Genomic DNA, 25442 nt, shown 5'->3' on the forward strand with positions numbered 1-25442 from the left:
AAGAGGAAAAGTGCAGGGTGCCCTGAGCTGAGTATGAAGGGGTCAGATCCTCTGAACACTGCGTGTGTGCCGCTGAGCCAGAGGTCAGGGGGGGTTTGGGGGCCTCCTTTGGAAGTTCACCGTGATCACTGCCCTCCGCTCTGCTGCTCCTCTAGCTGACTCAGTGGAAAGTGGGGTTGGGCTGTGGCAGTCCAGGCCCCCTTCCCAACAGGGAGATAAGTAACATGTACAGCAGAGGAGAAAAGGGTACCACACTGACTTAACCAAGTAGTTTACAGAATCCCAGGACCCGTTTTGTCATCCTGTAACAACTTCTTGTTACTATGTAGCAGGGTGAAGTGATGTTGCCTTGGTTTGATACATGGAGAGAAGGAACCATTGGGGTCCAGCAATGTCTGAGTTTTAACTGATCACCTCAATATTTTTCCTTCTCTGTCTCTAATGTTGGACATTTTGGATTTGATATAGTAGGAAAAAATATTTAATGTTGTAAAGAGCATGAACCTTGGGATCAGACAATCTGGGATTCAGATCCAGCCTTTGCCACATTTTAGCTCTGTTACCCTAGTCAGGTTCCTTAACCTCCCTAAGCCTCAGTTTCTTCAGATGAAAATTTGAATAATAAAACATACTTCATAGAGTTTTCAGGAATAAAATGTATCTTATGTATATAAAAAGCCTGGTGCTTAATAAGTGCACAATAAATGTGCACTTGTTAATGTGACCTCATTCGTGAGCAAATTTCTTATATAGCATAATAGCAATTATGAATGTCCTTCTTTTTGGTAAGACTCAGAGAGTTTAATGCCTGAGTAAAAGCCACACAGCTAGTAAGCAATAAGATGGCATTTGACACCAGGTATGTCTGACTATATAAAACCCAGGCTTTTATTTTATATCATAGGTTTCCAGGTTCGGTTCATGGTTCAGCACCATTTTTCATCTGTGTATAGAAAAATGTGCAACATAAAGGCAAGATAATAAATTTTCATAAAGCCCAAAGTATTCAGTTTTAAGAACTCTTATGAAATTGTCCTTCCTACTTTTTGGTCTAAAAATATCACTTCTTTTATGAGATGATATGAGAATTGATTTTTTTGATGTTATTTGGTAAAATTACAAAATTTGAAGGTCTCCCACAATACTAGTAAAATGAACTCAGAGGTCTGATAACCACTCTTCCTGCCTATAGTTAATATGGGCACAGATGATGTAAAATATCAAGAAAGGAGTTTTAATCTGTTTAATAATCTGAGAAGAGGATGTCACAGTTTATAAAGATCTCTATAAAAAAGTGTTTACATCAAAAGTTGGCCTTTTTTTCTAAAGAACTAATACGTTTATCTGGAAATTAGACTTAGTGGATTGCTTTAATTTCTAACAATTCTAGATAGTTAAGATGTTACTCTACTCTAAATCATAACAGCTATAGGCAAAGCTTATACAGTTGCATTCCAAACACAGGAACGCATAGAGTTTTCACATTTATTATTATTTTCCTTTAGATTTCGTGGTGTGCATCATGCATTTGCAAAAATCTTAGCTGAAGGAGGAATACGTGGGCTTTGGGCAGGCTGGGTACCCAATATACAAAGAGCAGCGCTGGTGAATATGGGAGGTAATGGAAACTTCGTTGAATTCTGCGAAGTCCTAATCGCCTTCATCATTTTAATTATAAGCACTCCATCGGGGAAAATGAGAATATTTATTTTATTATTTTTAATAATATGTACTGGCAACAGTCTTCCCTTATGTTATAATGTCATAATTGAATATTTTCCCTAGAACATTTTCACTTTATTCTATGACGATGTTTGAAAAGGATTTCCTAAAACTAGCAAATTGTGACAATAAGGAAATAATACCAAACCATTTCTAAGGGCTACTCTCCACACCATACCTTCCTCTCAGATTCAAACTGGTATATGTACCATATGTGATGGTCATTATATGCAGACTACAAATCTTCTCCCCCCCACCCAGTAATCCTGCTCCTCTTGCTGTATAATCCATTCTATACAGCTGGGCACCTCAGGCTGGAAATCCGAATGTTTCCTTAACTCATCCCCATCTCTCACTTCCCATATTCAGTCATTAATTTCTCCTAACTTCTAAATATTTCTTAAATGCCCCCCCAGTATTATGCTAAGTGAAATAAGTCAGACCGAGAAAGACAAATACCATATGATCTCAATGTGGAATCTAAAAGACAAAACAAAACAAAATGAAAACAGACTCATAGATGCAGAGGACAGGAGGTTGCCAGAGGAGAGGAGGGTAGGAGGCCAAAATAGGTGAAGGGGATTAAGAGGTACAAACCTCCAGTTATAAAATCAATACGCCACAGGGATGTAATATACAGTATAAGGAACTATTACAATAATATTGTAATAATTTTGTATGGGGACCGATGGTTACTAGACTTATTGTGGTGACCTTTTTATAATGTATGCACATGTCAGATCACTATGTAGTACACCTGGAATAACCATAATATTACACATTAACTATATTTCAATTAAAAGAAAGTCTCCCCCCTCAATGTCTACTACCTTAGTATCCTTAAAATGACTGTTTTTACAATAGTAACCATCAAAACACAACTAGACCACTGCCACAGCCATCTAACTGGTCTCTTCCTCTGCCCTCAAATTTGTACCCAGTATCCATCGAACTTTATCTAAAATACAGATCTGAACATGTTATTGGTATCCTTAAAACCCTTCACTGGCTTCTTATCACTCAGAGAATAAAGTGGAAATTTCATAACATAACACAGAAGGCCAGTATAATCCAACTTGTGTCTTCTGGGGTTGAGCAGTTCATTGACTCTGGAGCAGAGAGGGAAGCAGAGTCAAGAGCTAAAATGTTCCACTGCCCGCACACACCAAACTCTTCCTCACCTCTGCACTCTCTGTCCTCATCCCTCTTCTTCTATTTAGTTTTCTTCTGCAGATCTTTTAATACGTAGCTGAGGTGTCTTCTCCACCCATGTACTTTACCCAGACCTCCTGCAGCCACCCCTCCCAGGTCATGGTGTGTTAGATGCCCCTTTATGTGTTTCCATAGTTCCCCGTGCTTATCTCTGTTATTAGTTTTACCTCATTTCATTGCTTTCTACTATGTGTCTATCTCCTCCTCTAGATTTTGAGCCCCCTGAAGGCAAGGACTATGTTTCATTTTTCTTTATTTCCCCAGTCCCTCGTACATAATCAACAAACATTTAATGAATGAATCAATGGATGAAAGACTCCTAAGACCAAAGTTATATGATTCTAAGAAACTGATAAATAGCATTTTTGAGAGGTATAGTAACATATCACTCAAACATCAAAGGGAGTAAATCTATTTTATATACTGCTGTTTCAGTCCATTGATGTCTGCTGCATCATATTGGTGGATATTTTGGTTTTCAGAAAACCTTTCAGATTGTCGTTCTCAATTCATTGCTTCAAAATCTACTGCAGCCCAGATTTTTCTTCCAAGTTCCAGCTATCTACTCAGCATCTTCATTTGGTTATCTTAAATATATCACTTTGAATGTGTCCAAACCAAGCTCATTTACTAAATCACTTCCTTCTCTGTTCTTCCCAATCTCAAAATATGATATCATCATCTTTTTAGTTGAACAACCCAGAAACCTGGGCATGATTTTGATCTCTTTGCTTTCACTTGCTCCTTACAGCCAACCAGTCACCAAATCCAGCCAATTCTGTCTTGCATATATATCTCAAGTTCATCCACTTCCCTTCATCCCTGGAGCCACTCCTTTGTCCAAGTATCATTGATCTCCTCCTACTGGACCACTACAAATGTCTCCTAACTAGTCTCCCCACATACACCCCACAGCCATTTTGTCCCACTATGCATCTGAAATTTTTCTAATCAGGATCACTGGTGCCTATCATCTTACTTTAAAACATTTAAAGTAGTCCATTCTCATTTTCGCATCTCCATAAATGGCAGCTGTGTCCTTCAAATTGTTCAAGCTCAAAACCTTGCCGTCATTTTTGCTTCCTTTCCTTCCCTCCATATTCAATCTGCTGGCCGATCCCTGTTGATCCTGTGGATTCTGTCTTCAAAACACCCGAAATCTGACCAGCACTCCACCACCCCTTTATCCAAGGCACCATCATTTCTTATCCAAGCCACCATCATTTACCAGAAGAACCGCAGCAGTCTCATATCTAATCTGCCTTGTCTCCCGATAGTCTACTCTTAACAGAACAGCCAGAGTGATCTTATAAATAGTGGCCCAGGTCGGTCACTCCTTTGCTCAGAACCATCCCCTTCTCCAACTCTTGCTGCCTCTGCTCCTGTTAAACTAGTGTTCTTGCTGTTCTTCTAACATACAAAGCTGACTTTGCCTCAGGGCTATAACACATACTGTGGCTCTGCCTGGGACGCTTTGTCATAGATATCTACAAAGAGTACTTTCTCAAGCTTCCTTAAGGTATCTGCTCAAATATTATTGCGAGGTCTTCCCTGATCACCCTATTTAAATTCACATACACCAGCCTTCCCCACCCTCCCACACTCGCTGTCCCCTTTCCTTGCCTTGTCTTCAGAGCAGTCACTACCATCCGAAATGCCATGTGTTTACTTACTTGTTTATTGTCTCAGCCTTCAACAAAGAATGGGGATTTTGTTCATTTTGTCCACGGCTCTTTCCCCAGAGCCTAGAATAACGCCTACCACATAGCGGGCGCTCAGATATCTGGTGAATGATCAAATGCATCTACCCATTCTTACCTCTTTCCAATTCCCTTCTCTGTACTTTGGTGTATGTAATCTTTACAAAACTCCAGTATTGTGACCTATCCCTCCCCTGCTTAAAACCCTTCAACAGCTCTTCTTTGTCATTAGGAAAAAAGTATAAAAAACTTAATGTAGAATAATGACCAGGACCTTTTGTTTAAAGTGACAGAATCTCAACTCAACCTAACTTAGGCTAAAAAAAGGAGTTCGTCAGCTCCAACACTGAAAAGTGCAGGGGTTGAACTGACTTTAAGCAGAGCTGGATTCAGATGTTCAAATGATGTAATTGGGTGCCTGTCTCTCTTCCTCTTTTCCTCCCCCTCCATCTGCTTTCCTCTGCTTGAGAGCAAGAATGGGATCTTTCATCCTTCTACACATTCCTGCCCCATTCTTAGCACATTCTTGACACAAAAGACATTCATTGTTGAATGAATGATATTTAAGCTTTCTTTTTCTATGTATTGCCAGATTTAACCACTTACGATACAGTGAAACACTACTTGGTTTTGAATACACCACTGGAGGACAATATCATGACTCATGGCTTATCAAGGTAAGACTGTTTTAGTTTGTCTCTTTCTATTTTTTCCTATCTCACCCTTTCTTCCATATTTGGCATAAATTCTAACTTTTGTCTCTTTCGATTGAGAACCTACTGATATCACCCTTAAAGAAAGGCAGTAGTACATTTATAAAGAGCAATTTTCTTAAAGTTTGTTGCAGTTAAAATGGAGAAGGGAGGGGCAGAGTTGCAGAATGTTTCAGGTTAAACCTCCCCAAATATTTGCACCCTGATGGGGCCATCCCAGGGTCAGATTCTGATAACTGATTCTCCAACTCAATTCAACGGGTGTGTCTGAGTACCTTTTAGGTTAAAGGCACTGTGCAAGGCCCTGCAGTGGATACAAAAGGTAAACCACACTCCTTCCCAGGGAGTGTACCAAGGGGAAAAACAAGACTGGTATAAAAAGACTGTACAGTAAGTGCTAAAAGAAAGGGACTAGTTACTGTAGAGTTGGGGTGGGAGGTGCAGAGAGAAAAAATAACCGCTCAGAAGGGCCTACAAAGGAGACAGAATTAGATAAGTGTTTTGAAGGGCTGTGGCTTGTGACGGACAGAGACATGATAAAGAAGAGCATCCTAGGAAAGAGAAACAGCTTAAATTCTTTGCAACACAGGTTCAAATTGTCCATTAGAGTGAGTTACTTTATAGATATCGAGTGTCCTTATGATTCTATTTAGCTTCCGATCTTGTTTCCAAATTCTAGACCCCGTTATGCTATTTAGACAACCCCAAAAGTATATGAGTAGTGTCAAATTAATGATATTTGGAGAGATACAAATAGACATAGATATAAACGATTCCAAATTTCAGGTTCACCTTAACTTAATATTCCTAGAGTAGTTTTTCTTCATTCTTCCTCTTTTAAAATAAGTGTTATCTTTAGTGCTGCTAGGGCAATCTTTCTGTCTCTGCTCAGCTTTCTTTCACGTTCCGAACTTTCATCCAGGTGTGTTCACAAGCAACACCATATTTTCTGTAGCCGATAGTCCAGCCACCTCTTTCACAGAGAAGACTGAGGATTTTAGGCCTCTGTCCTGTAAACATCTGTATGATATCTGTACCCACCCTTACATTCTTCCCTTCACTATCTTCGTCCATGCTGTTCGCTCTGCTTGTGAGACTTCCCCAGTTTCTACCCAGTCAAGTCATCTTGAGAGATATTCTTGTCTTTCAAGAGGCTTGTCTGTTCAGTGTTATGATCTATTCTCGGAGCAGGATATTCACTTCTAATAGTCCCACAGTGATGTTACCTCTGTTTCTTTTTCATTGTCTTTCCACCCAAATGGGCTTCAAAATGCCACACTTCTAACTTCAGATTCAAGAATTTCCCAGCAGGTGTAAATCTGCCTAACGGACCCGACTCCACCTAATGGATCTGTCTTTTTTGGAAAGACATAGGATTTCCCATCACTATGTTCCAGCCCTAATCTGAAATAACTTCATCTTACTGTTCTCTAAGTCAGGTTTTAAGAAAACGGGGTGACTGGTACTTGGTTCATTCTTGAGCTCCATGCACTGGATCAGGTTTTTAACTCGGTTGGTAGGAGTCTGTGTGGTACGTGAGGCAGCTCGAAAGTCGCTAACCACAAATTCACAGCTAAGTAGGTAAACAGTGCTGTGCGATCTGGAAGTTCTGCAGGCTGTGTCACAGGGTAAAATGAGCAATCATGGAGGTTGGAAGGGGATTGCAGCTGTGCAATCGAGAGATTTATACGAGCCATCAGCATCTGAGTGAGAGGAATCTGGTATGAAGAAGAAGAGTAAAAATGGCGCAAGCACTGAACCATGTGCTTAGAAATGGCTAAAATGGTAAATTGTATGTTATGTGTATTTTACCACAATTAAAAACAATAGTGTAAGTAAAATGAAGTTCTGGGGCAAGGGAGGAGCAGCAGAAGACTGTGGCTGGGATTTTAGGGAGGTGGGGAGGCAGGTGGCAAAGGACGTTACTACGGGATGCAGCAGAAAGGTGGGGTGTTGAATTAATTCAGGAAATCGTACAGAACAGAAAAACCAGAAAAATTCCCTCTTCCCTCTTTTTAATAAAATCACGAGGCTATTGAGAGGTAAAACTGTGCAAAAGGTTAGCTTACACTGTGTGAAGATCACAGATGAGCATGATTATTTAGTTGATCCTGAAGAGGATTGCTGATTCTGACACAGTGCTGATGGACTGTTACGAACTAGCCTTGCAGATGGCCATCTGGTCTCCTAGAGAGAACAGAAGACTTACCCAATCACTCTCGGTCCATTATCACTTTAGCCATGTCCTGGGCCTCACTTTGGGGTGTTAACTAGCAGGGAGTGATAAAGGTCAATAGCAAAAAGCAGCAACATTCATTCCAAGTAGCTTGATGAAACTGACGTTCCTTTTACTCCTCTCTCTTCTCACTTTGACCATCTTACCTGAGGCCTCCTTAATATACTGTTTGCTCTCTTTTAATATTTATTTTTTAAAGGAGCCTAGCCAGATCACACTACCTCCTCAAAACAATTTGATAAGAAGAGGATGAGGCAGGCCACTGGCAGCTGCCCCTAAGGTCTCTGTGTGCCAAATGGGGCGACAGTTGCCAAAGGGGGTTCTTGATGTGGTTATTATACAGGTAAAAATAAATCCTTTAATAATAAATTAATTAGTTAATTACTACTAATTAATGAGGGCTACCTACATTTTAAAAATAGAATTTATTAATAATATTAACACTCTGGTAGAAGTCGTTTCCACTCTTGGCACTTATGTGTGAAGCAGAGCTGGCACCCAGCCTCGCTGAAGCAAATGAACAAGTAAAAATGTAGTGTTTCCCTCCAATCTTTTGAGCCAAGAGGGGGAAATTGTGTACCTTTTTCTATCCTATTTCTTTGTTCTTCCTTACCTCTTGATTGGTCTTGTATGCTGTTTCTAGTAGACCTAAGTTTTAGAACTTAGGTGAACTTGTGTTAGTTGAGACATTTCTATGTAAAAACGTGAAGGTATATTAAAATAAATGATATTAAACTTGGACTTGCAAAGTATCTGAACAAATAGGAAAGAATGTTAAAAGAGCAGCAGTCTACACCTCCTGGGATATATATGGTGAAACAGTAAGTTCTTTCCACATAGGCAATGCCTGTTATGAGGACAAAGACCCAAGAAAAGTTACATGCACAGTCGGGTCATTTGCTGGAAAATGTAAATAGGTCATAATGGGCTCCTTCTCTGGAATTCAAGAATTCCTAAAGTGAGTTTCTCCTTTGAACAATCAATCCTGACCTGAAAGAGTCATAAAGAGCTTGGGGACTTCCTGCTGCAGCAGTTGAGAGTAATAGAGTGTGAAGATTCCTAATGCAGCTTCAGCTTCCCTACCACAGAGCCTTCAGAAACTTCAAAGGCCTTGCTTGGCATGGAACTCAGTGATCCTTATCTCTGGGAGGTACTTGATGTTCCAGAAGGACATAAAAGTTTTCCACAGTTTTTCTTTCTAGCTTTCCATTAGCCCAGGCTGCCCCCCCTGATTCCATCTGTGGACTTAGCTGCCACCTCCTGGGTCCTGGGCCTTCCATTTCCTGTGATTCAGGATAGCCACCCCTCTTCTCGTCATCTGTGTTTCTCCTGGAGAAGCTTACAGCAGTTAACGGGTTCTCGGGTTATGGAATGTCGATAATGTTCCTGTATTGCCTCGCTCATGCCCACATTCATAATGAACTGACGGTGGTCTCTGAACTGTTTAGTCACTCGTTTACAGAATCTTGATTTACTCTGTAGTGGGTTGGCCACATCCATTTTGTCTGTCTTGAGTAACTGACCAGAAGCCTTTCTCAAGAGGGGGTAATTATGAACCAAATTATGTGATTTCCACACTTAGGATCCTTTCAATGACTTCCCTTTGCATGGAGAATAAATCAAACTCCTTAAATTAGCCTTCTCTGCCTGCTTCTTTAGTCTCTCATCTAGCTGGTGAGACGGAAGCATCTATGTCGAGACCTGCCACCACCCACGAGCCTTTCCATGACTGCCTGTCACCCAGTTACTCCCTATCACATGATCTCATTTTATTTTTTTCATAGCACTAACCACATCTGAAATTATTCATTTCTCCTCTGCCTCTCCCAAGTAAGTGCCTTGAGGACAGGATCTTATCTGTCTTGTTTACTGCCTACAAGAGTGCCTGACTACAACAGATGTTCAATGTATATTTGTTGACTGGAGATTCTTTTTTTTTTCTACCTCTTTAATGAATTAAGTTATCATTGATTTTAAGCTAAAACAGCATTATTATGAAGAATATTATAGTACTAGATTTAGTATTCCATTATTTCTAAATATCAAATCCCCTTTCCTTAAAAGTTAGAAACTGCTACATATTATCTTTCTATTTCATTTGTTTGTATCTATAGTTTTTGTTCTGGACTGGTAGCTTCTATTCTGGGAACACCCGCTGATGTCATCAAAAGCCGAATAATGAATCAACCGCGAGATAAACAAGGAAGGTAGACAGAAAGTCTTCAGTATCCATGGATCTGAATGTCTGTAATAATATTGTTCTTTAAAGACCCTTCCCTGTATTTATTCTTGATGGAAATGTGTTTTTGTGTTTACATGTGTTCAACCAGGAAATTGTTTTTATGCAGTTACCTGCTTTGTGTCTGATGGAAAAGTACTGTGCATTTGGGGAAATAAGCTAATTTACCCATTGTATTATTTAGACACAAGGTGTTTATTATGACTTTGTTGTTTTCAGACAGTTTTTGAAAATATACTCTGTTGAGAATTTCCAGAGCACTTCCTTCAGAAGCTTATGACTTAGAGGTAACATGGGTAATTTGACCTGATATAAAACAGTATGTTCTCTCTGGAAGAGATCAGGTGGAGTGAATTCTAAGTTATCAGACCAAGGATGGGGTGAATCAGAAAACTCAACCTTGAAAATATCTTTAAACTCAAAAGAGGTGCTCTCTATATACAGAACCACAAATATTATTTTTTCTAAGCTAGCAGAAAATAGTTAAGTAAGTTTTCTTAGACCATTTAAAAATTTTATTGATACATCTATTTACACATAAGAAATTTAACAAAATTGTCTTCTTTCCTTTTTAGGGGCCTTCTGTATAAATCATCAACTGACTGCTTGATTCAGGCTGTTCAAGGAGAAGGATTCATGAGTCTCTATAAAGGCTTTTTACCCTCTTGGCTGCGAATGGTAAAGTTAGGTTTTTCCTGCCTTTGTTTTTGTTTTCTTTATATTAATTCTTAAATCACTTTTCCTCTCTAAATATTTTCCTTTTCTCTTCTGGCTTTTGGCATGGTTCTGCCCCCAACCATGGTTCTTTCTTTCTTTTCTACATCTCTTTTCATTTTCTTTTACCTCCAAGTCCCTTGGTAGATTAAGGTAAAATAATTCAGTTACATCAGAAATGAATAGGTTGATATTATGTTGTTAGAAAGCCAGTGGATAGATTGTTCTGAAATGTAAAGCGTTTTGCTATTTAGCCAAAATATTATACTTTGAGATAGGTATACAGATTTCATATGAGACCATTCCTATCAAAATGTTACTGTTTCAAACAAAATTAGTTACTTTGATGATAAATGTTGCATTACCCATTAATACTTATCACCACAAAGCTCTGCTTAGGAAGAAAACATTATATAATTTTTATTTAGTCTGGATGCTATTTTTTACTGAAGTGAACTAAGATGTAGAATTAGATAGACTTATGTTAGTAACATAACAAATATAATAAAAACAAGGTACTCAAGTATTTGGTAAGTTAGAACATATTTGAAAGAATGGAAGAGTTATGGGTTTAGAAATTCAAACAATCAATACTTTACACAATATGATATAATAATATTAACTGAGCACCTACTCCATGCAAAGCCCTGTACTCGATGCCTGGCTTTGGGATGAACCTAAGAGTCTCAGCCCCTGCTCCAGTGCTGGAGCTTCCAGTCTAGGTCAGGAGCTTCCAGTCTAAGTCACGACAAACACTGAGTAAGAAACCAGAAGCAATGAGTGGAAGAGTCAGGGGCATGGGGTGGGGATCCCTGGTGCTATCAGAATATATATAGCAAGTAAGGACAGCCTAACCTGGGAGATTAAGAAAACCTCCTTGGAGAATGGACTTCTTTTTTTTTTTTTTTTTTTTTTTTGAGAATGGACTTCTGAATTGAGATTTGAAGAATGAGTAGGACTTGGCCAGGTCAAAAGGGCAGAAAAGAACATTCTAGGTGGAGGAACTAGATGGAGTGGACAAAGAATATGACGAATTCAAAGAACTGAAGAAAACCCAGCTGTCCAAGGCACGGAGATGTGGAGGAGAGCAGCACAGGGTGAGGCCAGAGAGAGGCAGGGACTGGATCAGGAAGGGCCACAGGACCCATGAGAGTGAGGGGCATTGGCTTGATGACATGTGCACTTTTAGAAAGACCCTTCTGGCTGCCATGGGGGTTTAGGAAAGACCAGGAGTAGTGATAGATGACAGATAATGATAACTTGGACTGGAATATAGCAGTGGGGACAGAAGAAGATAGAATTTTAAAATATTTAGGAGATAGAAAGGAGATAAAAAAGAACATGACTGGATGGGGAAGTGGTTGGAGAAGGCAAGGAAAAGTCGGGATTCATTCCCAGATTCCTGCCCTGAGCAAACAATGATATAATTTCCTAAAATGGGGACCATTTGCAGAGAAGAAGATTTTGTGGTAGGATAACAAGTTTAGTTTGGATATGGTAAGTTTTGGATACTCGTAGGTCATCTAAGAAGAGATGTCTAGATGACTAGCTTAATATATTGGCCTGGATCTTAGAATCATGAGGATGGAGATTGAGATTTGAGCACTGTCTACACACAGATAATAACTGAAGCTTTGGGGATAAATGACATCACCAAGGGTAGTAGGTATCTATCTATTAACATGAAATCAGTAGCCAAAGCCCTTGGCAATATCTGATACAAAAGCATACCTAAGTTGTAAAATATAATTTTGATTGTTTTGATTGTACTTTGAAGTTATCTCAAATCTGTGGATATTTAATGGAAAGGAAGATATTGACTTGGCCTGCATGAACCAGGCACTATCATAAGTGCTGGTAACACCAAGGAATAAGATGTTTATTTTTTTTTTTTTTTTGCGCTAGAGGAGCGTACAATGTGATGGGAGAAGATAGACACGTAAGTAGTTAAAATTACAGAAATTATGAAGCTAATATTACTAAATCACTTGGTATATGGCCAATGCTATGCTAATCATGCTCTCAGCTTAACTCATTGAATTCTCCCAACTCTCTATTTAGTAGGTTACTATCATCTCTCTCTTTTACAGAGGAGGAAACAGTAGCGTAAAGTGTCTGAATAACTTGACCGGCCTGGGTGGTTCATAACTGTGGGAGCCAGGGACTCAAACCCAGGCAGTCTGACTCCAGAGGACACAGTCTTACTAAAGAGGCTGCCAGTGCTGTGAACAAAACAGGAGAACACAGATAGTGGAGTCAAATGGCTTGAACTCTTTGGGAAGTCCCAGAAGGCTTCCCGGAGGTGATATTTGATCTGAGCTTTGAAGGATCAGGAGGTGTCTTCTTGATCAGTAGGTCAAGAAAAGCGTGAGGGAGCAACATGAGCAGGGGCACCAAGTCATGTGTGGCCCCGATATGTCTGGTGAACTGCAGGAAATTCCGTGTGGCTGGACAGTAGGTCCTCAGAGGGCAGGTGGTGGGAGAGGACGCTAGAGGAGCACTTAGGGACCAGGCTGAGAAAGATCTTGGCGGGGGGCAAGTAAAATAGTTTAGGTGAAACTCTGCAGGTAGCAAGCATCTGTTTGAACATGGAAGCCATGGGCTAAGATTTGCCTGGGGACAAGACTCCTGTAGCAGCAATGTCAAAGCTACACTGAAAGCTAGAATGCAAGAAAGGGCGTTTCGGCAGTGGTCTAGCCAGGAGATGATTGTAGAAAGGGAGAGAAGATGGATTGCAGGAACATTTGTGCTTGACTCCACAAGACTTAGTAAACGATCAGATGGAGAAAGGGAGGGAGGGAGAGAAGGAAATGGGACTTTGATGTTTCTAGTGTGAGAGACTATGAGGATGGGTGAGACCACTGATGAAAAACAAAATCGGTCAGGAGAAGTGAGGGGCAGGGAGAACATCACGTACAAAGGAGCGCTGAGACCACTTGATCTGACCCATTCTCTTTATACATGAGACTCAGGAAGTATATATAAATGACCCCAAAAATGAGTGCTTAATATATGACAAGCTCTCTGCTAAGCTCTTTACACACATTAATTATTTTTCTAAGTCTTACAAGAACCTAGTAGAAGAGGTGGGGTTATCCTCCTTTTTCAGATTAGAAAAACATGGCTCAGAGTATATAAGAAACTCGCTCAAGTTCATGTAGCTAGTATATGGCCGAGCTGGGAATTAACTGCAAGTTTGTTCAACTCTAACTAAACCCATGCTCCTAACTAAGACAGTATACTGAATTTCTCAAGATCCTGCAGCTCATTATAAAAGTTTTAAAAGAAAAGAGACAGGTCGTGGTGATGGAGAAATGTTACCAGAGACAGGCTGGATTACCACCAAAGATGACCAGGGTGGCATTGCCTTGTTGGTCTATCACAGTGCAGAACCCTGAGCTTAGAAGCCTAACTCCTGAGCACTTCCGAGTAAACTGGCCTTGCACGTACAGATGCCCTACAGCCAAACTCATTGAAACCGATGACTGGACCACAACATTGGCTCAGCCACACTGAGAAATACACTTGGCCAGTGATCCAGATGCTGAAGTCCTCTGGACAGCTAACTTCAAGCTATATGGGAGCCAAGTTATAATCAGAAGGTTGCTTGCTGAACACAGAACAAAACAGGAAGAGCTTATTTGTGAACTTAATATTGAAAAAGATACACCCAAGAGCACTTATGTGTTGAGCCCCACAGTAATAGGAATGGAGAAAAACTTCTTTTTCCAGCAGTTATGACAACATGGGTTCACATACACTTGGATTATTTTCAGTGGTACAACTATGCCAGTGAGGAAAAAACAAGTAAAAGCATGTACTGGCCACATGCACATCTACGAAGAGTCTCAGTGTATCCCATTTATATACTATGCATGCTATTTGGCTATATGATCTTCCTCTCTATCTCCTCTTCAAAACCCAGCTAAACCCAATCCCAGTTCCTTCCACTAGTTAGAGAAAATATGACCTCGCTTTGCTCAATCCCTGATTAATATTTATTTCATTTGCATATAGTTTGGGTGCTATGAGGAAGAAGTCTGATTACCAGCGCAATTAGGAATGATTGCGTAGTCCATTCTTAACTAAGACCTCCGCTTCTAGATCCAATTGCAGTCATATCCTTGGCTCACTTCATTTTTATTGTCACAAGAGTGTGGTTTCGTCACAACTTCTTTATTTTGTCTATGTCTTCGTACATTTCACTAAGATGTCTTCTCCTAACTGCACTATTATATTCTCAGTCTACCAGTATAACTTGCGCAATATTTCCAAACACGAATGACATAAATATTGCTTTACAAACTTTCTAACCAAATACATTTTACATTCTAATTGCTTAAGCTTATTTCTCCACTCTAATGTGATCAGAGTTCCTCTCTGATCGATATTACCCATAACCTATCAACCAAACCAGATAAGAACTGGATCCGAGACACCCTTTCTCTGATGGCTACTTCCAGTGTTTCCTCTGTAATTTCCCTCTGTGTCTTTAGCGTTTTTTATCTTCTGTTATTGAATAATCCTCATTCCCTTACAATTCCTTTTGGCACAGTTACACCTTCATAGTCAGTTCTTTCTGAGTTAAAAGCCCTTTTCTCCATTTAATGTGAATTTTTATATTCATTTAGTGATACACCAGGTGTTGGTTTTATGACCCAACTCTCAAAGGATAATCGTTCATCTTCACTTTCATGTTCTTAAGTGCCTCCTTCTCATGCTCCGTATGTAAACTACATGTAGAGGCAAGGAGCCCAGCCTAGAATTCAGGCATGCCGAGCCCGAGCCTTTTATCCAGTAACAGTCAGTAAGAGGAACCCTGGAATGGAAGGCAGAAGCCCACGGTCTAGCTCCACAACATGCTGACAGGCATCTGATTGCTAAGTCTTAGTGTCCTCATCTGTAAAACAGGGACATCAGTACCTTTCCTTTCCATTGTAACTTGTTCAGAGAAATCTGTGAGAAATAAGACATGAAAATGCTTTGTAAATTATAAGGTGCTCTACAAAGGTGAAATACCTTTGAATTGCCTTTAGCATACATTTTAGAATGGAGTCACCATACTTTAGCTGAAACATAAAGACCCTCCAGAATCTGACCAAATCCGGTAGATCCAACACATATATCCTATCACAGTTGTACTTTTCCAGTGAAATCATTTTCATTAATGTATCTTGGAACTTTGCTTTGTTTTACCAACTTGAAATCATCTTGTTCCTCTCCAAAATAACCCACAGTAAATAAAAATACTTTTTTTCAGCCTAAGTGGATTCAAAATGAGTTCATCATTCAAAGATGTGTATGCATATGTGTAGAAGATTTATAATTGCTTTGAAATATGCACTAACTTCTTTGGTTAATCTTTCAGACCCCTTGGTCACTGGTGTTCTGGCTTACTTATGAAAAAATCAGAGAGATGAGTGGAGTCAGTCCATTTTAAGCCCTTAAAGATGCAGCCCTTAAAGATACAGTGTTCATTATCATTGAAATGCGGGCATCTGCAACATACACCCCCTATTATTTCTACCTCTTTAGGAAGACACCTTACTCCACAGAGACTGTGATTTATAGGGGGCAGCACTTTATTTTTATCTGGAAACCCAAGTTCTCTTTGACTCCTCTTTTTGTTCAAAAGCAATCTGATTGGATCACACAAGGCCACCCAATGAGACCCAGCACAGCGTTTTCTAAGGAAGAGTCAAATCCTGACCACTTACCTTGAGCAAGAAGATTCGACCTTCGAGATGCTATTCTATGCTGAAGAGCTTGCTTAGAGGAGGAAATGCCAGAAGGGAGACAGCATCTTAGACCTGAAGCAGACAATAGGAATGTGGAAAAATACATACGTACATAGTGACCACGGAACATATTTAACCTGTCGTGTCAGCACTTACGACTGAAATTTGATAATTCACTTTTCTGTTGCCGATAAAGTGTGCATACTTTAAATTAAAGGGAGGTGAAAGAATAAACATTTTGAGATTTCCCTAGTGTTGAAGGAAGTTGATGTACCTTTTCTTGCCAGGAGGATGAAAAAAAAATCAAGTTGAGATGATGTTTGGATCTCAAGGGAAGAAGCCGTTTTCCGTCAGTGCCCTGTCGTTAGTTGATCTGTGTTCACTGGTTAGCTCTCCAGCACACAGGCTAACCTGACAGCCACCGACTGCACCTTGATGAAAACAGAAAAGAGTGTTTGCTTTGTGACATATCCCATTCCAGCTTGAATTTGTCACTAGCTCTCAAGAATCTCAATATATGAAAAACGCAGTTTATTTGATTAAAGCTCGGGTGGATAGGTCCTTTTAATAAAGAAACATCTGTTATCGTCAGCCTCTCAGTGGCACGTTAAAAGCAAAGCTAAGATGAAGTGTGCTACGATGAAGTCAGCTGACATAAATCCTTTCTTAATCTCCCCTTCCCTAACGCTTAGGGTCCTAGAGAGAGAGAACTCAGAAATCACACTAAAGCTGTCTCTAGCCTGAATCTTATTCAATTTGACAAAGCCTCCTGCCTAAAAAGTGATAAGTATAAACTGCCTATGGTATACAGTTATGTCTCCAATCACTAAATCACATCCCTTTTCTTAGAAAGGGGAGAGATTTCTTAAGATTCATCTCTATACCACCTGTTCCCCCCAGCCTCAGACAGTGGGCATTTCTGGATGGATGGCTACAGTTATGGGTAGAGGCTGTAACTGTCAAAATAGGAAAACCCCAAAAGCTCAGACCCAAGAAAGACCGTGGAGCTGACCAAACAGGATTTATCATGGGCATGAATGATGTGGAACAGAAAAACGTTTACAAGTACCCTGCGGTTGCACTGATGTATAATCACTGCCATTTAAGAGGGGGAGTATGCTTTAAAATATATTTTAATGTGATGTACTAATATGCAGTGGTTTATTGTTTTTGTAGAATTTACAGAATGTGAAGTTTAATCTCTTAAAATCTTTCAGTGGTCTACTTTTCCATTGCATTTGTCAATCTGTATGAATTGAGTTGTTAAATTTATTTAAAATAATATTATGTACTTAGGTTCTCAAGTGTTCTGTATTAGAACCACTTTAGGAAACTTTGTTTTTTGTGTGTATTTTATACATTTTTAAATCAAGTAAATATTGGATCAAAATAATTATATGCAAACTGGACCATGAAAAAATTTATTTAGCTTTATTCTTTGAGGGGCTTGAGGTAAAAACATTGCTTACATAGTGAGACTATTCCTTGGTGTCTGGATTCAACACGAATAATTGGATTTTTTTTTTTAACCGGAAATGACTCCTTAGGATGGTCTGGTTTAATTCTTTCATTGTCTAAGTTAGGAAACTGAGGCCTAGAGAAGTAGAGTTGTTCATGCTCATAACTTACATAGTAGCAGAGCCAGGATAAAAATACAGATCTCTTAATTATTATTACAACTGACAGTTATTGTACACTGATTAGGTACCAAGTAAATGCCTTATGTTATCTTCACAACATCCCAGTCCAGTGCTATTGAATCTTCCAAAAACAGATTTTTTCTTTATGGCATTTCTTGTCTTAGACATTTTAAATGAATTTGAATTGCCTTTAGCATACATTTTAGAATGGAGTCACCATACTTTAGCTGAAACATAAAGACCCTCCAGAATCTGACCAAATCCTGTAGATCCAACACATATATCCTATCACAGTTGTACTTTTCCAGTGAAATCATTTTCATTAATGTATCTTGGAACTTTGCTTTATTTTACCAACTTGAAATCATCTTGTTCCTCTCCAAAATAACCCACAGTAAATAAAAAGAAATAAAATTTCAGTAATTTTGTGTCCATACTGAAAGACAGCCATTTCAGACTCACTTTCTTATAATACAACTGTTGGTGGTATTTATCTTCAGCTCAGTATTGATAATACTTAACCTCTGAGCTTCCTTTGCTTAGCTTCCCCATTTTTTCTCTTCGCAAATGATTTTTTTTTCTCACTGAAAAATACACATGTTCTTATTTTTAATTATATACAGTCCTTTGTTTTTTATATGTATAAGTGAATTAGCATATCGATCTAAATAAAGAGATAACATTTCTTAAATTCACTTTTAGTGAGGAATAATGTGTCTATCAAGTGCTCCAAATCCTATTTGATTATAAGCCACTAGTGGTAGGACTATGTCTTGTTTTTATATAAATCTCTACTCTCATTAGTAGCATTTCTTTGCTATTAGGTATTTAACAAAAGTTACATATGATGTGAATCAATTAATTTTGGCTTCATTATTTTAAGATCTGTACCTATCATAAGACTAGTCTGAAATTTCTTTCACTTTGCCAAGAAAAAAAGGAAGGAAACAAATTCAGGGAGGTTTTAAGTGTAAAAAAAAATTACTTTTCTGTCATCTTCAAATTTTTAAGTATAACCATTTATGTACAATTGAAATAGTTATACATGTCCTTTTCTGTTAATGAAAACAGATTCCCTCAGGACCTCCATTGGAAAAATGTTTAATTTTAATACTTGGTGGTTAAAAACATTGAAGGTGAAAATATTTGATTCTCTTCTCCCCGATTAAATCAGAACTCTTTAAAAATGATTACCAAACAAATATATATTATTATTGAATGCCAGGTAATGTGGAGGAAAGGCTGAACATGGATTCTCAAGACCTTTATCCTATTTTGGGTTCTCCTCCTGACAAAGTAGTATAACTATGATCAAGTCCTTTCACTTCTTTTCTCTTGATGTCCATTTCTTTATAAGATGAAGTGACTGAACTCTAGAATCGTAACTTGCATGTACTTGAAGAGAGCCATTATATGAATGTCATGTGAAAAATATATAGGATTGAAAAAAACTATTGGGATTTGTTTTTTCCTGGATTTAATGAATTTCTCGTGTTTTAGGGTGAGGAAAGTTTTATTCAGGCCTTACAGTAGAATACAAACTTTTTATGTGGCTGGAAATCCTTCCTTCACCTAGTAGCAGAGTTCTCTTCCTTCAGGCAACCCTGGACATGTCACCCTGCCTTTCACCTTCAATTACTTCTTCACACACACAAGAAAAATTAAAATCTTTGACACTATATACAAGACCCTCTCAACCTGGCTTCAACCCATTTTTCTAAGCTTTGCATATTACTGGGTACCCGCACCCTACCACCTTGCAAATTCATCGCTCCACTTATTTCTCTGGAGATGCTCTTTACGTGGATGCTTCCCAGGCAGTGTTCATTCTGTGCTCTCCGCCGAGCTTTCCTCCCGTCACTACCACCCATTCATCTTCACCTTCACTGGGGAGGTCCTACTTTAACATCTAGAATGATCTCTGAAGACTTGAACATCTCCAACACCTCCATGCTCCCATTGCTTCTTCTCCTGTGGATGTCTGTCTGTCTGCATGGACGTGTGTCTGCCTCCCTATACAAATAAATTCTTGCAACCAAGGGTCATGCAATACATCTCTCTTTCTCTTTGAAACTTCACACAGAAGTCAATTAGAAGGTATTTGTTGAATTCAGAGATTTTTAGGGGTGGAAAGAAAAAGAAACATTTATGTACCCGTGATTAAGCCATATGTTGTTTCCCTCTTACCTTCAGAATAATTATGTCGGGGTAGTAACACTCAATTTCAAGAGATTCTTTACCATGTGCAGTGCTTAACTGCATTTTCAAAAGACCTGTGTCTTTAAACATATGTAATTATTATAATTTTAAAGAAGTATTCATCAGTTTAATCGCTATTGTACAAAAATCTAGAATTTGATAGTTTTAAATAATACAAAATATTTGGTTAGTCAATTAACAGTTAATAAATATGTGATGAGTTTATATTATTCATTTTAGAGTGTGTATGAAAATTATATCACTATTTGTATGTACATTTTACCCACTCGAGTGTTTTATTATTTATGAATCCTGAGGAATACGTGATTATTTTTCTCTCCCCATACTTTACCCCCAACAGGCTGCTGTGATTGTCAACAGCAGCAGGATCCACTTTGAAGGTTTGATAAAAGCAGATGAAGATGCTTAAAGATGTCTGTTTGCTGAAAATAACTGGTAACAAACAGGAATATATGTGAGTAAATATAGTGCATCATTCTGATTTTTAAAATAAATGTTTTAAAATGCCTAATGAGTTGTCAAGGGTTTTGTTTTGTCCTAGTGTGGTTTTGTCCTGGTGTGTTTTTGAGTTAAAATGATAATAACAGATTTAGAGATGATTTTTAAATCTTAATCTTTACTTTTCAGAATTGAAATAGAAAGTACCTTAATTTAGAATGTCAGACTTGAAATACTTACATTAGCAAAAAGAACACCTATACCTTGTCACTATAAATTTTATTTTATGGGTACTCCCTATTAATCCAGTTCTCCTTATTAATCCAGTTCTGCTCTGACTAAAAGGGATGGGTAACTAATAGTTACAGTGATGGACATGCTCACTGGCTACACGTAAAAGACGAAAATAAAATTGAAATTAGTTAAACGTTGGAAAATTAGTCCCTTCTTTTCTGACATCATATTCTACTTTGATTACTGTGATACCACTCCCTCCTGTCACTTATATTTTTGTTTCTCCTTATCAGTCTCTATTGGCTGTTTCTTTGCTGCCAAGTCCTTAAATTTTGGTTCTTCAAGGTTCTGTTCTTGGCCCTCTTCTCAAAGTTCACTCTTTCTCTGGGAGGGGCCACACATTTCTGTGACTTTAGCTACTACACTTGGGCTGGTAATTCCCAAACACATAATAGGCAGTCAGTAGATGGTAGATGTTACCATTATCTGTGTTTCTGGTCCTTACTCACTTATCCAGCTTTACTCATGTTTTCTCAATTGCCAACTTTATCTCTCCACCAGGATGGCCCACAGTCCTTGTGAGCTCAAAATTCACTATATTAAATCAGTAGTTTTTGTTCCAATCCTTTCTCACCACCCTTTACAATGTACTCTTCTTCCAGGAGTCTCTGTTGTGCTACACACCTTGTACTGCAGCCAGGAAACCTCAGGACATCCTTGACTTCTCATTTGTTTACTTACAGTCCAGAATACTTAAACCCATTTATAAAAAAGAAAACTACAGACTAATATCTCTTAGGAATATAGATGCAAAAAAAATCAATGAGCACCACTTTACACCCATTAGGATGGCTATTATTAAAAACAAAAAACACCAAGTGTTGGTGAAGATGTGGGGAAATTGGAACCCTTGTGCATTGCTGGTGAAAATATAAAATGACACAACTGCTATACAAGACGGTATGTGGTTTCCTCAAAAAATTAAACATAGAATTATCATATGATCCAACAGTTCCATGTCTAGATATAACCCAAAAAATTGATAGCAGGGACTTGAACAGATATTTGTACACCAGTGTTCATAGCAGCATTTTCACATAACCAAAAGGTGGAAACAATCTAAATGTCCACTGACAGATGAATGGATGAATGGATAAACAAAATGTGGTATATACATACAATGGGATATTATTCATCCTTAAAATACGAAGGAAATTCTGAGACACGCGATGACATGGATAAATCTTGAAAACGTTATGCTGAGTGAAATAAGCCAGACACAAATTAGCATGTATTATATGATTCTACTTATATGAGATACCTAGAATAATCAAATTCATAGGAACAGCAGAATAGTGGCTACCAGGGCTGGAATAAGGGGGAATGAGAAGTTAGTATTTAATTGGTACAGTGTTTCAGTCTGGGATGATAAAAAGCTCTGGAGATGGATAGTGGTGACCATTGCACAACAATGTGAATGTAATTAATGTCACTGAACTGTACACTTAAAAGTGGTTAAAATGGTAAGTTTTTTGTATATTTTATATGATAGAAAAAAATCTGAAAAAAGTAAAAAACCCATGAATATAGATGTGAAAAAATATTAGCAAATTGAATTCAGCATTATAAAAAGGATAATACATCATACCTAAGTGGAGATTATCCCAGGAATACAAGGTTGGTTCAACATTCAAAAATCAATCAATATAATTCAACTTATTAACAAACAAAATTTATCTCATAGAATGGGAAATGGTAGATGATAAAACTCAATATCCTTTCATGATAAGAGCTCTCAACAAACTAGGAACAGAATGGAACTTCCTCAACCTGATGAAAGGGATCTAAGTGAAACCTACAGCTAACATAACGCTAGTGAAAAACAGAAGGCTTTCTCCCTAAATCAGGAACAAGAATATCAATTCTCACCATATCTAGTCAAAACTGTACTGGAGTTACAATGAGGCAAGAAGGAGAATATAATATAATGAGGCAAGGAAGAGAAATAACGGGTATTTATATTGGAAAGGAAGACATAAAACTGCCCTTATTCATAGATGATATAACTGTGTAGAATTGTGCAGATTCCCAAGGAGTCTACAAAAACACGTACTATAATTAAGTGAGTCTTAGAAAATCACAAGATACAAGGTTGATATACAAAAATATAAATATACTGCTATATACTAGCAGTGAAAATTGGAAACTAAAATTGTTAAAAATCAGTATCATTTACAATAACATCAAAAAACATGCAAAACTTAGGGATAAATCTAACAAACTATATGCAAGACTTGTTCACTGAAAACTATAAAACAGTGCTGAGAGAAACTAAAGAAGACTTCAATTAACGGAGAGATAAACCATGTCAATGGATTGGAAAAGTCAATATTGCTCAGCAGTCAATTCTCAAATTGATCTCTATCTACAATGCAATCCTAATAAAAATCCCAACAGGATTTTTTTTCAGAAACTGACAAGTGTATTTTTTTTTTTTGGCTGTGATGGGTCTTTGTTGCTGCGCGTGGGCTTTCTCTAGTTCTGGCAAGTGGGGGCTACTCTTTGTTGCGGTGTGCAGGCTTCTCATTGCAGTGGCTTCTCTTGTTTTGGAGCACGGGCTCTAGGCATGCAGGCTTCAGGAGTTGCAGCATGTGGGCTCACTAGTTGCAGTGTGTGGGCTCTAGAGCACGCGGGCTTCAGTAGTTGCAGCACGTGGGCTCAGTAATTGTGGCTCGCGAGCTCTAGAGCACAGGCTCAGTAGTTGTGGTGCACAGGCTTAGTTGCTCCATGGCATGTGGAACCTTCCCGGACCAGGGATCAAACCCATGTCCCCTGCACTGACAGGTGGATTCTTAACCACTGCGCCACCAGAGAAGTCCCCTGACAAGTGTATTCTAAAATAAATATGGAAAAGCAAAGACCTTGAATAGCCAAAACAATTTTGAGGAAAAAGAATAAAGTTGAAGGATTAGCACTACCTAATTTCTAGTTTGACTTTTAAGCAGTTTGGATAATAATCAAGACAGTGTGATACTGACATAAAAGACAGATACAGAATAGCGAGTCAAGGAATAGACCCACTCGCATATGGTCAATTAATATTTGGCAAAATTGCCAAGGTAATTTAATCAAGAAAGTATACTCTGCTACAAATGGCACTAGAACAATTAGATACCCATATGCAAAAATAAAACAAAACCCTTAATCCTTCTCTCACAGCATAGTCAAAATTAAATCAACATGGATCATAGACCTAAAAACAAAAGCTAAAATTTTAAAACTCCTAGAAGAAAGCTTGGAGGTGTTTTTTTGTTTTTGTTTTTTTAACCTTGGTTTGGGCAAAGATTTCTTGGGACTCAAAAACTACCACCTAGAAAACAGTAAGTAAATAACTTGACTTCATCAAAATTACAAACTTTTTTCTTCAAAAGACACTATTAAGAAAATTACAAGCTGGAGGGGATTGGTTCAAGATGGTGGAGTAGAAGGAGGTGCTCTCACTCCCTCTGGTGAGAGCACCACAATCACAACTAACTGCTGAACAATCATTGATAGGAGGACACTAGAACTCACCAAAAAAGATACCCCACATCCAAAGACAAAGGAGAAGCCACAATAAGATGGCAGGAGGGGCGCAATCACAATAAAATCAAATCCCATAACTGCTGGGTGGGTGACTCACAAACTGGAGAACACTTATACCACAGAAGTCCACCCACTGGAGTGAAGGTTGTGAGCCCCACGTCAGGCTTCCCAAGCTGGGGGTCCAGCAATGGGAGGAGGAATTCCTAGAGAATCAGACTTTGAGGGCTGGCGGGATTTGATTACAAGACTTCGATGGGACTAGGGGAAGCAGAGACTCCACTCTTGGAGGGCACACACGGAGTAGTGTGTGCATTGGGACCCAGGGGATGGAGCAGTGACCCCACAGGAGACTGAACCAGAACTACCTGCTAGTGTTGGAGGGTCTCCTGCAGAGGCAGGGGGTGGCTGTGTCTCACCGTGAGGACAAGGACACTGGCAGCAGAAGTTCTGGGACGTGCTCCTTGGCGTGAGCCCTCCCGGAGTCCAACATTAGCCCCACCAAAGAGCCTGGGTAGTCTCCAGTGTTGGGTGGCCTCAGGCCAAACAACCAACAGGGAGGGAACCCAGCCCCACCCATCAGCAGACAAGCAGATTAAAGTTTTACTGAGCTCTGCACACCAGAGCAACACACAGCTCTACCCACCACCAGTCCCTCCCATCAGGAAACTTGCACAAGCCTATTAGATAGCCTAATCCACCAGAGGGCAGACAGCAGAAGCAAGAGCAACTACAATCCTGCAGCCTGTGGAACAAAAAACACATTCACAGCAAGATAGACAAGATGAAAAAGCACAGGGCTATGTACCAGATGAAGGAACAAGATAAAACCCCAGAAAAACAACTAAATGAAGTGGAGATAGGCAACCTTCCAGAAAAAGAATTCAGAATAATGATACTGAAGAGGATCCAGGATGGCGGAAAAAGAATGGAGGCAAAGATCGAGAAGATGCAAGAAATGCTTAACAGAGACCTAGAAGAATTAAAGAACAAACAAACAGAGATAAACAATACAATAACTGAAATGAAAACTACACTAGAAGGAATCAATAGC

General features: G+C 38.8%; 1 protein-coding gene across 4 annotated transcripts in view; it reads left to right on the top strand.

Annotated features, from left to right (window-relative positions):
- Positions 1–19368, top strand: part of SLC25A27 (solute carrier family 25 member 27) — a 28064-nt gene extending 8696 nt beyond the window's left edge. The window contains exons 5-10 of one of the 4 annotated variants that reach the window (XM_082347649.1): positions 1506–1618; positions 5227–5311; positions 9698–9790; positions 10398–10500; positions 12442–12475; positions 15905–19368. In XM_082347649.1, the coding sequence (XP_082203775.1) occupies positions 1506–1618; positions 5227–5311; positions 9698–9790; positions 10398–10500; positions 12442–12471 (424 nt within the window). In that variant the 3' untranslated portion in view covers positions 12472–12475; positions 15905–19368. The remainder of the gene's footprint in view (positions 1–1505; positions 1619–5226; positions 5312–9697; positions 9791–10397; positions 10501–12441; positions 12476–15904) is intronic. The other 3 variants (XM_082347650.1, XM_082347648.1, XM_082347647.1) reach the window with 3 other exon arrangements.
- The last annotated feature ends 6074 nt before the right edge of the window (positions 19369–25442 follow it).

This window comes from Balaenoptera borealis, assembly GCF_965194805.1.
Source record: "Balaenoptera borealis genome assembly, chromosome: 12".
NCBI classification, from domain to species: domain Eukaryota; kingdom Metazoa; phylum Chordata; class Mammalia; order Artiodactyla; family Balaenopteridae; genus Balaenoptera; species Balaenoptera borealis.